The sequence below is a fragment of the Oryza glaberrima genome, chromosome 1, assembly GCF_000147395.1.
Source record: "Oryza glaberrima chromosome 1, OglaRS2, whole genome shotgun sequence".
NCBI classification, from domain to species: Eukaryota; Viridiplantae; Streptophyta; class Magnoliopsida; order Poales; family Poaceae; genus Oryza; species Oryza glaberrima.
Window position 1 is genome coordinate 36,200,296 of NC_068326.1, and position 13,940 is coordinate 36,214,235.

The following is a 13,940-nucleotide window of genomic DNA, read 5'->3' on the forward strand; positions in this document are numbered from 1 at the left end:
CTGCCATTGGTTGCGCCTCTCTGCGCCAAACCGGTCTCCGACCTCTCCTCCAAACGATGCCGCGCCGGCCAGATGCAGTCGTCTGCCACGCCCTCGGCTAGCCGTCCGAGGCCGTCATGCCTCCGGTGACTGCAGTCACGTTCACCACCGCAGCCGCTGCTGCCGTCACCAGCCGCCATCACTAACCTCCTCCCACCGTCGTCTGCCGATGCCGCCGTCACCAGCCGCCGTCGGCAGTGCCGACTCTGCTGCTGTCAACCCCCACTCCACGCCCATCGCCGCCGTCCAAGGCCCGGCATCGCCCCGGCCAGATCTGGCCCGGGGAGGCCGGATCCCGCCATGTGGGGGCCGGATCCGTGGCCGCCCTCGCTGGGGCGCGCCGCCGCTGCCTGTGCCTCCACCGACCCCGTCGCCATCCTTGCCACCGCCTTCCATCTCCGCGGCCATCCACCGACCCCGTCGCCATCCTCGCCTTGCATCCACCGCTCTGCCAGCTCTAGCTGCAGTGCCGGTCTGCTCCCGCCCCCGCCAGGCGCACAGCAGGCGCCATCACCGCCACTGCAGCCGACGCTGGCTGCCTACCCGTCAGATCCAGCCGGACCCGTCGGGTCCGAGCGCGGAGGCTGGCCGGGCCACCGTCGACACCGCCGCCAGCAGCACCGGTGTCACACCCTGAAGTTCTTTCCCAAGCCTAAATTGAATTTATAAATCACCTAGAGAAAATATCGGTGTAAAAGCAAGAGAGAAACCCTAATAAATTAATGCAAATAATAATCGGAATTCACATGTGGAATTTTCTTGAGTTCTACGTGTCGAAATATGCTAACAAGATTTTTAGTGGAATTTTCAGAGCTCTAGAAATAATTTTAATCAATCAAAAATGAGCACAAGCAATATTTAATCATTTGAAAATTCTTTTCCCCCTTTTTCTTTTCCTTTTTCCCCTTTTTCTTTTTCGAATGGGCCGCCGGCCCATTCTCTTCCTCCTCCCCCTCCCCGCTGGGCCGGCCGAAGGCCAAGGCCCAACTGAGCCGGCCGCCTCCTCCCTTCGGGTCGCCGACAGGTGGGGCCCACTTGTCGGGCCCGTCTCCCACTTCCGGTCGCCCGCCGTCCGCAGCCGCCGCCTCGCAACCGCCCGCGCCCGCTTTCCCCGCGCCACGTCGGCCACGCCCGCGCGTGCACCCGCGTCTCCCGCGCCCACTCCCTCTCGTTCCCGCTCGCGCCCGCGCTCGAGACGCCTCTCTCTCCACCTCCACGACCCCACGTCGGCCAGCGAAATCGGGCCACTCCCGGCCACGTCCGAGCCCCCTCTCCTCTATTTAAGCATCCCCGCTCTCCCCTCTCCCTTTTTCCCCATTTCACCGAGCTCTCCCGTGCCCTCTATCGCCCTAGCGCCGTCGCCCTCCTCTCCGCTGCCGCCGCTCCGGTAGCCGCTAGCCGCCACGCCGGGCCGCGCCGTCGCTGACGTCGGGCTCGCAAGCCCGAGGGCCACGCTGTCCGCCTCTCCGCCGCCGCTTTCCGCCGCGGGACCCCGTTCGCACCGCATGCCGGTGAGCTCCGCCATGGCCGCCGCCTTCAGTCGGCTTCCTCGCCCTCTTCCATCTTCCTCTCTCTCTAACCCCTTTCTTCGTGTTCGCTAGGTGGTTCCGTAGCTCATCCCGCCGTCGCCATCGCCCTCCGTCGCTCGCCGTCGTCAATCGTCGTCGGTGAGGCCCCTCCTCCCCTCCTCCCTCTCTCCCACGCGGCTTAGCCGCCGCGCCGCCGCCGAGCCGCTTAGCCGCCGCTGTCACCGTCCGCGTCGCCGCGACGCCGCCGCCCTCCGCCGCCGGCCGGTCGCTGCCGCTCGCCGCCTTGCGTCGCCGTCGCGTCGCGCCGCGCAGCCGTGCGCCACGACCGCCGGGTCGGTTTGAACCGTGCCCGTGCGCGCCCGGCCACGAGCCGCTTCCGCCGTCCGATCTACCAGGCGGTAGATCGGGGCAGTCCATTTGGCCGCCCACGTGGCTGTCGCGTGGCCACCGTGTCGGCGCCACGTCAGCGCCACGTGGTGCGCTTCTCCTTCCCCGGCCCGTCGACCCAGTCCACCGTGGACCGCCCCCCCCTGAGTCACTGCCTTGTGGGGCCCGCATGTCGGCGCCGCCCTCTCTCTCCCCGGGATTTTAATTATTGCGCAATAAATCAATTAAGAATTTTTCTATTTATAGTAAAAACACAGTGAATCTTCTAAAATTCTTATCTAATTCATCCGAGCTCCGTTTAAGCCCATTCAAGTCTCAGAAAATCAAGAAAAATACATAGAATCCATTAAAAATGGTTTTGTTCTCTGTTTAAATAGTCTTATAGCCTGTTTGTATTGTTTGCTTTGTATGTCGCTTAGATTCCGGCTCTCCCGATGCTCCGGTGTACTTTGAAATAGTTGTCGAGGTTTCTCCAGCAGCAGAGCAAGGCAAGTCATGCTTGTCACTTAAACATGTTGATCCTATATTACAAATGCTCTACCGTTTTCCCTTAAATACTGCATTGTTTTATAATGTTACTATGGGATGTTTGACTACTGTTGCAGCCATACTATTTTGTACCATGCTCCTTTGTTAGCTTGGGATATAAACATGACTAGAGATTGGACTAGGGATTGCTTAGCCTTGCTTAGTTCAACTAGCACACAATGGGAAAATCACATTAATGCTTAGACTTCAGGTTCTAGTGTTGGTGTTGGATTAAGGCCGTCATCCTGGTGTTAGTCAATTAAAATATACATATGGTGGGCTGTGGGTGCATGGTTTTGATGGTCGCGCCCATGATACTTAAGGACCGGTTCGCGGGAAACCCTGGAAGAATTCCTCGTGCTTGCCACAAGCCAGCGTGGGCAACGACTGGGCTTGTAGTGTAGCTTTCCTCTAGCTGACGCATCCAGGCAAGGGTGGGCGTGATGGAGTTTGGATGGGCCCTGCGACGGCCTATGCGGCTTCCGGATTCACCTAGGCACGAGAGGGGATTGCCCGCTGCCTTGCGAGGAGTGGGGGTGAAACCTAAGGTGTGGTGTGCTTGGTTAGAGGGGGTTATGCGAAGGGTCCTGTCACGGCCTCTATCTGGTATGTCGTGGTGGCATGTCGGCGCACGGGAACGTGTCATGGGGCTGTGTCTTGTGGGTACAGTTGTACACCTCTGATCAGAGTAAAACTATTCGGATAGCCGTGCCTGCGGTTATGGGCGGTCAACCAGATTCACCGTGATTAGTCTCACCCTAGTCTAGTCTATTAGAATTGATTAGTTCATGTGGATGGTTGGGCCTGTTGCAACGTGGAGTAGCGTTGGACAATGGATGGTTAATATTGATTAATTATTACAATTGTTTTACTGCTTTCAACTACTGTTTATAAATGCCCGCTTTATGCAAAAGAACTTCTCTAGCTATTCTTTGGTAATACCCTGCATCATACCCTCTATTCCGGTATGACTCGCTGAGTACAGTGGTTGTACTCAGTCTTGCTCTATTTTCCCCAAACCCCAGAGTTTGAGTACGCGTCAGATGGCGGTTTCTCCAAGGAGTAAGCTTCGTCCGTGCCGTCGAGGATGCCTGTGGAGTGGTGTTCCCGCTGCGGTCCAAGTCAAGGCTTAGCTCCAGTTATCTTTTAATTTTCCGCTGCATTTATGTAAGACTTTTATAATGTTTGTAAGACGTGGATCTGTATGTCAACTTTGTCGTTTGTGTACCCCGGCCAGTCCTGGACGGGGGTTTTAATGCACATTCTGCTTGGAATTCTATTCGGGAATTTCTGGGCGTGACAACCGGCCATCGCATCCATCGCCGGCATGGCCTCCGCCGAGGTCGCCTCGCCGGAAACGGCCGTGCGGCATGGATCTGGGCGGGAGGAGCAACCCCCATCGTCGACGTCCTGGTGCCCCACTCCTTCTAGCGTCGTCGGGGGAGAAAAGGGCCCCGCCGCCGCCATCCCTGCAGCTAGGCGGCTTGCCGGCGGGCTGCTCAGGCGGCGGCGAGGTGGAGGAGAGTGGGGAGGGAGGGAGGGCGGCGGCGGCGCGTCGAGGTCGCCCGCGTCGCCCTAAGGCTGGAGCGACGCGTCAAGAGGTTTAGGCCCTCTTTGTTTAGGCTTAGGCTTATTGGCCTAGACTTTTAAGTCAGCTTATTGGCTGATATGATTTATAAGCCAGTGGATTTAATGTCCTAAGTTTAGTGGTGGAGTCATACATCTATCTCATATAAGCCAAAAAAACTTCTCCAACCTAGCTTTTGGCTTAATAGTGTTAGAGTGGCTTATGGCTTCAAAAAAGCCAAATGAAAAAGCTGCTCGTTTGTTTTGGCTTAGACTTTTCGACTTATAAGTTGGCTTATAATTCTAAACAAAGAGGGCCTTAGTTTAAGAAGGGATTAGTTAATGCGCCGGAGTAACTAAACAATGGGTTTTGAGCTTAATCTCCAATCATTTTCCCTTGGGCGCGCGCACGATGGGCGGCCATGGGGGGCCTGTCTCTGTCTGTCGCGACTTAACCTCCTCCCTGCCTTGTCCTCATCGGCGCTTCTCCCCCTTTAAAATCTTCGCTCTCTTGCCAGTCTCGTCGCGCAGAGCAACCAGAGACCAGCCGAGGAAGAGAGATTGTGAGACAGAGAAAGATCAGGAGAGGAAGTAGTAGCTGAAATGGTGAAGATTCCGAGCCCGAGGAGGCTGTTCAGGAGCAGGTCCAAGAGCATCGGCGGCGCCGGCGCCGGCGTCGGCGCGGACATCTGCGCGATGGTCGCGGAGCACGAGAAGATCGAGTGGGAGGTGCGGCCGGGCGGGATGCTGGTGCAGAAGCGGCGGGCGCCGGAGGAGCAGGACGACGGCAGCAGCAGCATGTCCGCCCACTCCGGCGCGGACGCCATCGTCGTCAGGGTCTCCACCGGGTGGCAATGGCACGACGTCTCTATCGACTCCACCGCCACCTTCGGTGCGTCCCACATTGCATTGCCTCGATTGCCATTCTCCTCAGCTGATCATACTAGAAAGGAAATAAACTGAGCTGTTCTTTGCCATGATCGATGCAGGTGATCTGAAGGTGATGCTGTCGCTGGTGACCGGGCTGTGGCCGAGGGACCAGAGGCTGCTGTACAAGGGGAAGGAGAGAGACGACGGCGATCACCTGCACATGGTCGGAGTCCAAGACAAGGACAAGGTGCTGCTGCTGGAAGACCCGGCCGTCAAGGAGAGGAAGCTCCGGTCGACCACCCTGGCGCAGCTCATGGGAGTGCCCTGCCATTCCTTCATCGAAGTCTAGAAATTAAATTAAACCCGCCATTTTGACTTGTTCTTTTTTGGTCTGCTTGCAAGAGTGACACCACGCAAAGATCCTTTTTTGTTTCCAGCTCAATCGTCTAACTGCATTGTTCGGAGTCACTGTTCCATTTCTCGAGTTCGAGGGTAGTCTGGATTCAGCCGATTGAATCGAATCGTCTGCACCAATAGTCCAATACGACACAAAGACATAATGTAAATTAATGTAATTAGATAATGTCAGTGTGTGTTGTGTATTATTTCAGCTGTAATACTTCTTACCCCATGTATATTCTCCTACTGCAATTTGCAATACAGATTATATGATGCACCCCCGTCTTCTTGTTGACCAGTTTGTCAGCTACTGCACAACTAGCCTCTCGGTCGTACGTTCCCCATCTTTCTCTCTCTCTCATCAACTCGTAGATCGTACAATAATCCGTGGTAGTTGAACGGCATTGTTGGTTGCTCGATTACTTTTTTCCCAACACAATGTACTGTTGCATACCTGCTATTCAAGTGGCAGTTAACCGACCCAGGTCGCAGCAGGTTTACGGCTACCAAACATGTAACGCCAGCCTGCACTGAACTGCCTAACCTGGACCGAAGAAATACTATTGCACACCGTAATCAGTAGTAGAACTGAGCACTGACTAAAATTGCTCGCGGAGGCAATCGCTGATACTCTGATAGCACGGATAAGATGGGCATTTGCAAAATTCAGTTTCAACGTACTGGTACTGCTTCTTCTACTGTACCCTGAGCTCCCTTTTCAGGCTGTTATTTTCTCACATTTTCTCTTGGATTAACATGCCAGTGTTAAAAGTAACATTTAGCTTTTTGATCATTGATCAAGTAGCAGTACATGATGCTGGACCGTGGACAGGGGCATGAATGAAATATTGAAATCTAACCCGTAATCCAACGAACTGTACGCGCGGGACCTGGAAAAAACAGATGAGACGACGCTATCAACCAGCGGTCCACCTGTCCCCCTGAACTCGTGCCGCGAAGAGAGGAGCGACTTGAATGCTGATCTCACCGGCGGCTCGACCTCTCGACCAAATCCGTCCCCGCGCGCGCATGTGCCGGCACTGACCGTGATCAGCGCGACGCGGGGTCGTGGCAGCGACGGCCGCCTCCTGGTCCGGTGGTCGTCGACCCGTCCACTGCGCCCATTAAAACCCGAGGTGGTCGGCAGCGAGGCGGGCGGAAGAAAAAACGACGGCAACTTGGCTATCTCATTCTCGCAACGTGCGTGCGTGCGTGCGGGCGGGCGTCGCGGCTTATCCGATCAGGAGGAGGCCCGCGGATTTGGCCCCAGGTCGGCAGCGGCATGTGGCCATGTGCGAGTGCCGAACGGTGCGTGCACCGGGGGGCGGGGCGGTACGTAGCTGAGCTACCTGTCGGGCGCTGCTGATGGCTGGGCTGGTGCGGTGGTGGTGCCGGTTTATCGGTTCGGTGCGGTGCGGTGCGGTGCGTGCGTTCGGTCGGCGGAACGTGCGCGGGCTCTTCAGTCTGCACCGTTTTGGGCACTCGCGTTGATTACGGGGCTAATCAAATCTCGCGTAGACGACGTCGTAGCCGTGGCCACCGCTAGCCGACCGGACGATGCAGCATTGTTGCTGCACAGCTGAAGCGCACCAGAGTTTGAAGGGGGCACCCGATTTTTAATAGACGATGTTGTTAATTTTTTTACACACATTTGACTATTATTTTTATTAATTTTTTCTACAAATATAATGAAAAATGAAAGTCATGTTTTTACAATAAAATAAATAATGATTTATGTAATCATTTAATAGATATAAATGGTTAAAAGTGTGTTAAAAAGTCAATGCATTATCTATAAAATAGATAGATGGCAGTAATTAGTTAATATGCAATTAAATTTTAGCGTATAAAACTTGTACTAATAAATTCATCACACTTTAAAGTACTTTCAGACAATATTAGTTTTATAGATGGTAGAATATTTTATGTTAATAATTGTGGCAAAGTTTAGGCCCTGTTGCCCATATTTCTAATAATTCAAAATGGTTTATTAGAAAATAATTAATTTATGGATAAAACTTTTATATATGTATTTTTAGCGACTTAAAAACAAGTAATTATAAAAAAGGAAATTAGGTTGAAAATATCTTAAATTAACTTTAAAATTAGATTTGAAAATTCAAATTTTGGCTTTGTATTTAGCTTATTAGGGAAACCGATGGGGCTCTTAGTATTAAATACTTTCTAAAATAAAAATATATGTTATAAAAAAATTGAATAGGAGGAATACTTCTCTCTCTCTCTCTTTCATTTTCAACTATAGAAATTGGATACTTTGTTTTGTTGGGCCTAAATGGTAAGATGGGCTTTAAGCCGGGACACTTCGAGACAGGCCATACTTGGACCTAACGTAGTGACGTTGCCACCGGGGCCCAGCGTATCCGGACCTGTAACAGATAAACTTCTTGGGCCAGGCCTTCGAGCACGCTCCGCTCCTCCGCTGCTTGGTCAGCGACCCCTCGGAACGCCGTTCATCTGAGAAAGGATGGCGGTCCTGGCGGAGATCGCCGGCGACGAGTCCCCGCCGCCGCTTCCTCCTTCCGAAGGCGGCGAAGCTTCCGGAGCCCCGTCCACGTCTTCTCCCTCCGATGCCGACGGCGGCGGCAAGCCTTCGCCGCGCACGTCGAAGCCCGGCAGGAAGCGCCTCGTCCTCACCGCCTCCGTCCTCCTCTCGTTCCTCATCGGTACCAATCCCAACGCCTCCACCAGCTGCTAGATTCTAGGGTTTTAGCAATTTTTTTCTCCGTGTAACACGCTCGTTTATCTCTCTGTTTCTCTTCCTAGGGCTGCCCTTGCTGCTCAAGTCCACCGAGATCCACCGCTCGCCGCTGCCGTCCGACGCAATCGCCGCCCTATCCCGCCGCCTCCACTCCAACCCGCCCTCGTTCCCCTGCGGCCTCCATGCGGTCTTCCTCCGCTCCGGCCGCGACCCCTCCGAGGCCTCCGTCGCAAATCGCATCGAGCGGGAAATCTCCACCCAACTCGTCGATCTCCCTGACGCTTCCACCGCCGGTAAAATCTCCGTGTCAGTCACCGTTGAGTCCGCTGGTGGCTGCTCTAGTAGCAGCAAAGTCGCCTCGCCTTGGCGATGTGGTGCTGTGACTACCGCGGACTTGGGGCGCGGCGATGAGGTGTTTGATGAATTGCTTGACTCGGCATTGGGTGATGGAGGCGGGGATGGGATGAGGGTTTACACTGTTGTCTTCGTGGACAGTGACGATTTGAAGAGAATTGTCATTGGGAAACACCGGCATGCTTGGGTGGTTGGGAAGGTTGATGAGGCTGAGGTTGTGTCCATCATTGGGAAGGTATTCGTCAAGTATTTCATGAATGGTGGTGTCGAGGAGGGCGAAGCAAGCACTGTGAAAAGAGAGTTCATGCCAGTTGGATCAGATGGCAATATAGTTCTTTCATTTAGCCTGCTGAATGCTGATCCAAGTGATTGGGTGTATGATTGGTAAGAACAAGACATGTCTTATGTTTGTCTTATTGTTGCTTCTCTGTTATATAGAAATCCACTTTATCAGCATCGTTAACAATTGTGAAATGATATCCCTGTCTCGTTCTATGGTAGTCTGTTTAAATCAAAGAAAATATACTGGATTGCATCTACATTTCTTAGGCAATGTGTAAAATGTCAAGGCAGTAAGGCTGTGGACATCTGTTATCGCGCTTATTCGATGCAATCGATGAATATATTGTGTATTTGGCATCTTGCAAAGATGAAAATTATTGTCAAATTATTCCTGCTTCTTCATTGTTGTTTCTTTTACATTTAGATGTCCTGCATGCAGGGAGTTTGAAAATATTGGTCAAAGGATGTTGACTCCTGTTATTGAGGCGTTACGACCGATTGCGAACATTAATATAGAGAGTCAGGTGCAAAATTGCCTATTTTGCTCAATGCTTGTTTCTTCCATCGTGTGAAGCTGTCAATGTTGATAAGTACTGACTAGTCCTTTTGTTTTCAGGTTTTGTACCACACACCAAAATCATCCTATTCTTATTCTGATGATAAACTTGGTGGCAATGTCCTTAGCGTGGGAGACATTCCTTTCTTTGTATGTTTCTGAATTCCTCTGTAGAAGTCATGTAGCCATGATGGTTGCTGCATACTACAGTTAGCTGCTGTTAGTGTTTATGACATTTGACTGTTATAGATGCACTAATTCAATATGCAATGAATTGATAGGTTAATTCAAATGAGTGGCACTTGGATACATCCATTTCAGCTACAGGACGATCAAAAGTTCTTCAATTTGTGGTGTATGTTCTTTAGACCAGATTGGCATCTTTGTATTTAATCTTACAGTTCACTCATCCTGAACAGATAATGAAAAAAAAAGCAGAATAACCTTTCTTTTCTATGACTGCGCCCTGCCACTCCATTTTATCTGTGTTCTATGTTCAACTATATTTCCTGTGTCAATCTCTTGATGGATATTAAAGTGATTCAATGATTTGGTCTTTCTTTTACTCCTTACTGTGAATCTAAATATCGCAGACTACCTCATTTGTTAATTGAGATTTATGATTTACAAAGTGTACAACAGTCAGAAAGTAATACTGTGATGTTCTAATTACCATATTTCATATTAGTTATATGATCAGTTGTGGATGCCCATATACTCATTTGAATTGTCTGTGCAATAACCACCAGATATATTCCATCAGCAAGGGAATGCCCTTTGTACCTGCAACTTCCAGATGGGGAGCTTTCCAAAACTAATGCATTTATATCCCCAGTAAGTGCTGTTTTACCTATCTTCCTTTTGTTACCCATTTTATCATTTTCTTAACAGTGTGTATTATGTTGTGCAGATGTGGGGAGGTGTTATTATTTGGAACCCACCTGGCTGTTCATTTGGTTCTAAGCCACATGGGGCCCTGGACAAAATGTCATCTGAGGTGTCTGTAATCAATTTATTGCCCTTTTTATATGATAGAATGTACATATTGAAATGTCACAGTAGTTAGTCTGATATACCTTCTTGCACTCATTATCTGCTGAGTGCTGACACATCTATATGGAACAGGAACTCATGGAGACTATTGAAATCTTCATAGGACAGCTAAGGCAGTTATTTGGTCTAAAATCAAGTTATCACACACAGAGTATGGATGGTGTAACTAAGTTCATAACTAGTCCAAAAGGGTTTGCCCAATGGTGAGACTCCCTCTATTTCCTTACTAAAATTATCTCAGTACCAACTCCCGCTTAACTACGCACATGAGCTGGATGCTGACACGTGCTACATGCTCTCAATTTGAAAAGCAATCATGAACTATTGATTCTTTAATCTGAGATTACATTAGTTATCTGCATCTGACATGATGATCAATAAAGCTATGGGAATTTTATCACAAGCCACATGCATAGAGGATCCCGTAGAAATATTGACAAAATACACATGTATGGACAAATGTATCCACATAGGATCCAACCAACCCAATTTTTGAGGAAGTCTGAGACAACCACTAGTCTACAATCATCACCATCTCCTATTGTAGAAATGAAAATATGTTGTGTCATTGGATTGGATCATTGGACAACATTTTTCTTCATGAAGATGTTCTCAAAATTGTAGTGTTTATATTCTCAACTCATCAATACTGTAGTCTGCAGTATGCAATAATATGCATCAATCAGGGTGGACTTTTATCAAAGTTAGAAGATCCCAACTACATGTCAACAGCTGAAATTCTAAATGTCCCAGATAAGATTTTGGATGCTATATGCTTGATTTCCATATGTCTCATAGTAAGTTTTTAAAACTTACAAGTTTAGTGTAGTTGCGACTTTAGAAGTCCATCTATCACATGTAACCTCTAAGGCGCTAAGCCACTTACTGTTACTATCTTGACCCTTTTTTTCCTCTTTTTTTTTTCCTCAGGGAATTGGATTTATTATACCGGCACCATGCATGTTCCAATCTTTTGTCCTGTCTCACCACCTTGGAATCCCTTTCCAGTTTGGTATGTAATAAATTCTTGATAATACATAAAAGACTGTTCTTCATGCTGTGCATGCACTAATATTATTATTATTATTATTTTTGTAGGTCCAATCACTCCCCAGAATGATTGTTATGGATGAAATTGGGAGGCAGGTTTGTTCCTATTACATTCTTGCCAAATGGTAGTAGCACATAGTTCTGCATAGTAGTCATTTTTTTAAAAACAACTTTGTACCTTCTTTACTACAAGGTCTCGAAGCAGCATATCACTCAGATGATAACTTGGGCATGTGTTTCGTCTGCCTTTTTTTTTTTTACCATTATGTGTACTTTGCAAGCTTGTACACAGTTATATTCTGTGGATCTAGTGCTTTACAAAATTAATTTCGCACTAAGTTTGTGTCATGGTCTAAAAAACATTTAACAGTGAGCCTAAATTTGTTATGACAAGTGACATCGCTTTGCAGGTTGAGCTCTCTCTTGAAGCTGCAAGTTTAGCTCAAAGAAACGCAAGCCTCGGAATAAGTGACTCTTCAGCAGGCACGTTAATCTTTTGTTTGCACTAAATGTAAAAAAATGATAAATTTTATCAAGAATTGTGCTGTTCTGCAATTTTATTAAGAATTGTGTTGTTCTGCAGTATCTGCAACAAGAGCGAGGGCTTTGGCTGAGGATGCATTTTTTCATCCATCTGTTATGTCTATCAGTTATGCTTCAATAGAGCACTATTTTGCGATTTACATGGTCAGTATACTCTTCTACTTTACACTTATTACAGTCCAATTTGTGTTTGACACTTCTGAATTCTTTCTTTATCTTGGGCAATATAGAAAACTGAAAACAAAAGAGTTAACTATTCTCCGGTTTTAAATAGTGAGGATTAGAGCTTAGTAGCGTGCAGAGCAATAATTTCTTGTCCAATTTGTTTAATATCAACATGCAAGTTTTACACTAATTGCAATCCCTTCAATTCTAGAATTTTGCTTTATTATTTCTTTTGATCATAAAAGTAACTACTTTAGATTAAAAAAAATTACATTGTAGCACTTCAGAGCCAATACTGATATGCTTCGAATTGGCATTTTTCTGCAGCCATTCTTTGCGCCAGTTTCCTTGCATGTGCTGTTGGCGGTAATGAAAGAGCTGAAACGATACATGGTAGAGAGAAGGAAATATTCAGCATTTCTTGCTTCCCAGGCGACATCTTCCTGATCTTTTGGTGATTATCAGCAGCCCTGTTTCATGCCTAGTACTATCATCCACACCAAGTCTGATATAGATGGTAGATAATCTGCAACTGTTCAGCCACAGCTGGGGGACGCGTCTTACCATCAAGCAACTGCTGGGCAGACAGGTAGACCAAATGGTGTGTGCCTGTGAACTCGCAGACCAGGTGAAGATGTGAGGGAACCCAGTTTTTGTCACAAATACGGCGTTCTTCCATGAAACCAGCTTGGTGAGGCCTTAACTGATCGTCGGGTATCATTCACATTTTTTGGTGAGGCCTTAACTGATCTCTGAAACTACAGACCGCTATCTAAAGCCAATGCATCTGTAAATTGTTGTATAATTTGAGAGCGCTTGACAAACTCCCCGCAGACCAATGTTGGATTAGCAGTTAACACGAACTTTTACGGGTTTGATGTGTGTGTTCACGATTGTTTTTCATCTGCAACGCATGCATGGGATTCCCCCTCTCGTCCTACAACGGCACACCCGGACGAAGGAACTACCCGTGTGGCCGTAACTGCATCCTCCGGCCTCAGAGAGAGAGAGAGAGAGAGAGAGAGAGAGAGAGAGAGACCGCTAGAGTAACATGTGCAAAAAGACCTGCACCATTCGGTTAATACAATTTCCAAATCATAGAAATAAAAAGTTAAATGATTAGGATAGGACATGGACTTCAATCATTAAGAATTTATTTTGTACTAGAGATCTTAAAAATTATATGAAATACTCTATCCGTCCTAAAATGAATAAAACTAGTACTACAAATTTAGAACGGTACTAGGTTTTAGGTCCTTTTTAAGTTCCCAAACAAAAATTTTCACTCTCTCAAAATGTTTGGACACATGTTTGGAGTATTAAATATAGAAAAAAAACTAAATTGCGAGAAGAATCTTTTAAGACCATTTGCTCCATGATTTGACAATGCGATGCTATAATAAATATTTGCTAATGACGGATTAATTAGGCTTAATAAATTCGTATCGCAGTTTACAGGCAGAATATGTAATTTGTTTTTTTTATTAGTTTATGTTTAATACTTCAAATTAATCTACGTTTAATACTTCAAATGTGTTTCCGTATATCCGATGTTACACATTGAAAACTTTTTACCTCTGGAACTAAACAGGGCTTTAGTTTATTTAAATTTGGGACGGGGAGGGTAAGGTTATAATAGGATTACAATGTAAGTTTACAAGGCTACAATCTTTGAAATTTGATAGGAGCTATTTCTCCGGAACGAACGAAGCATATATGGAAAAATCGTAATTTTTCAATACTACGATATGTAATATTTTGAAAATTCTTTTAAACCTAATGAGCCCCGTATTGTTACCGTGGCAGCCTGGCAGGGTGCAAGGCAACCACCGGCGCGTCCAGGGCACACCGCCGCTTCGCGACGACTGCCATCGGCAACCGCTCGCTGTCGCTGCAGTAG

At 47.8% G+C, this 13,940-nt stretch overlaps 2 protein-coding genes across 2 annotated transcripts; both read left to right on the forward strand.

Annotated features, from left to right (window-relative positions):
• Window positions 1-4,555: 4,555 nt before the first annotated feature.
• On the forward strand, window positions 4,556-5,597 carry LOC127754530 (BAG family molecular chaperone regulator 2-like). The gene is made up of 2 exons (XM_052280097.1): window positions 4,556-4,941; window positions 5,039-5,597. The coding sequence occupies exons 1-2, from the start codon at window positions 4,653-4,655 to the stop codon at window positions 5,266-5,268; spliced, it is 519 nt and encodes a 172-aa protein (XP_052136057.1). The 5' UTR covers window positions 4,556-4,652; the 3' UTR covers window positions 5,269-5,597.
• A 2,143-nt stretch (window positions 5,598-7,740) lies between these two features.
• On the forward strand, window positions 7,741-12,930 carry LOC127760001 (uncharacterized). Its single transcript, XM_052284208.1, has 13 exons — window positions 7,741-8,002; window positions 8,103-8,775; window positions 9,113-9,197; window positions 9,290-9,379; window positions 9,511-9,584; window positions 9,979-10,063; window positions 10,140-10,226; window positions 10,355-10,485; window positions 11,213-11,294; window positions 11,381-11,428; window positions 11,743-11,815; window positions 11,916-12,019; window positions 12,368-12,930. Exons 1-13 carry the CDS (start codon window positions 7,804-7,806, stop codon window positions 12,485-12,487), a joined length of 1,851 nt encoding a protein of 616 aa, XP_052140168.1. The 5' UTR covers window positions 7,741-7,803; the 3' UTR covers window positions 12,488-12,930.
• Window positions 12,931-13,940: the final 1,010 nt, after the last annotated feature.

Coding starts and splice junctions, on each gene's coding strand:
- LOC127754530 (XM_052280097.1), top strand. CDS start 4,653: ATGGTGAAGATTCCGAGCCCGAGGAGGCTGTTCAGGAGCAGGTCCAAG. Junction 4,942..5,038: donor CGACTCCACCGCCACCTTCG/GTGCGTCCCACA, acceptor TGATCGATGCAG/GTGATCTGAAGGTGATGCTG.
- LOC127760001 (XM_052284208.1), top strand. CDS start 7,804: ATGGCGGTCCTGGCGGAGATCGCCGGCGACGAGTCCCCGCCGCCGCTT. Junction 9,198..9,289: donor ACATTAATATAGAGAGTCAG/GTGCAAAATTGC, acceptor TTTTGTTTTCAG/GTTTTGTACCACACACCAAA. Junction 11,816..11,915: donor AATAAGTGACTCTTCAGCAG/GCACGTTAATCT, acceptor GTTGTTCTGCAG/TATCTGCAACAAGAGCGAGG.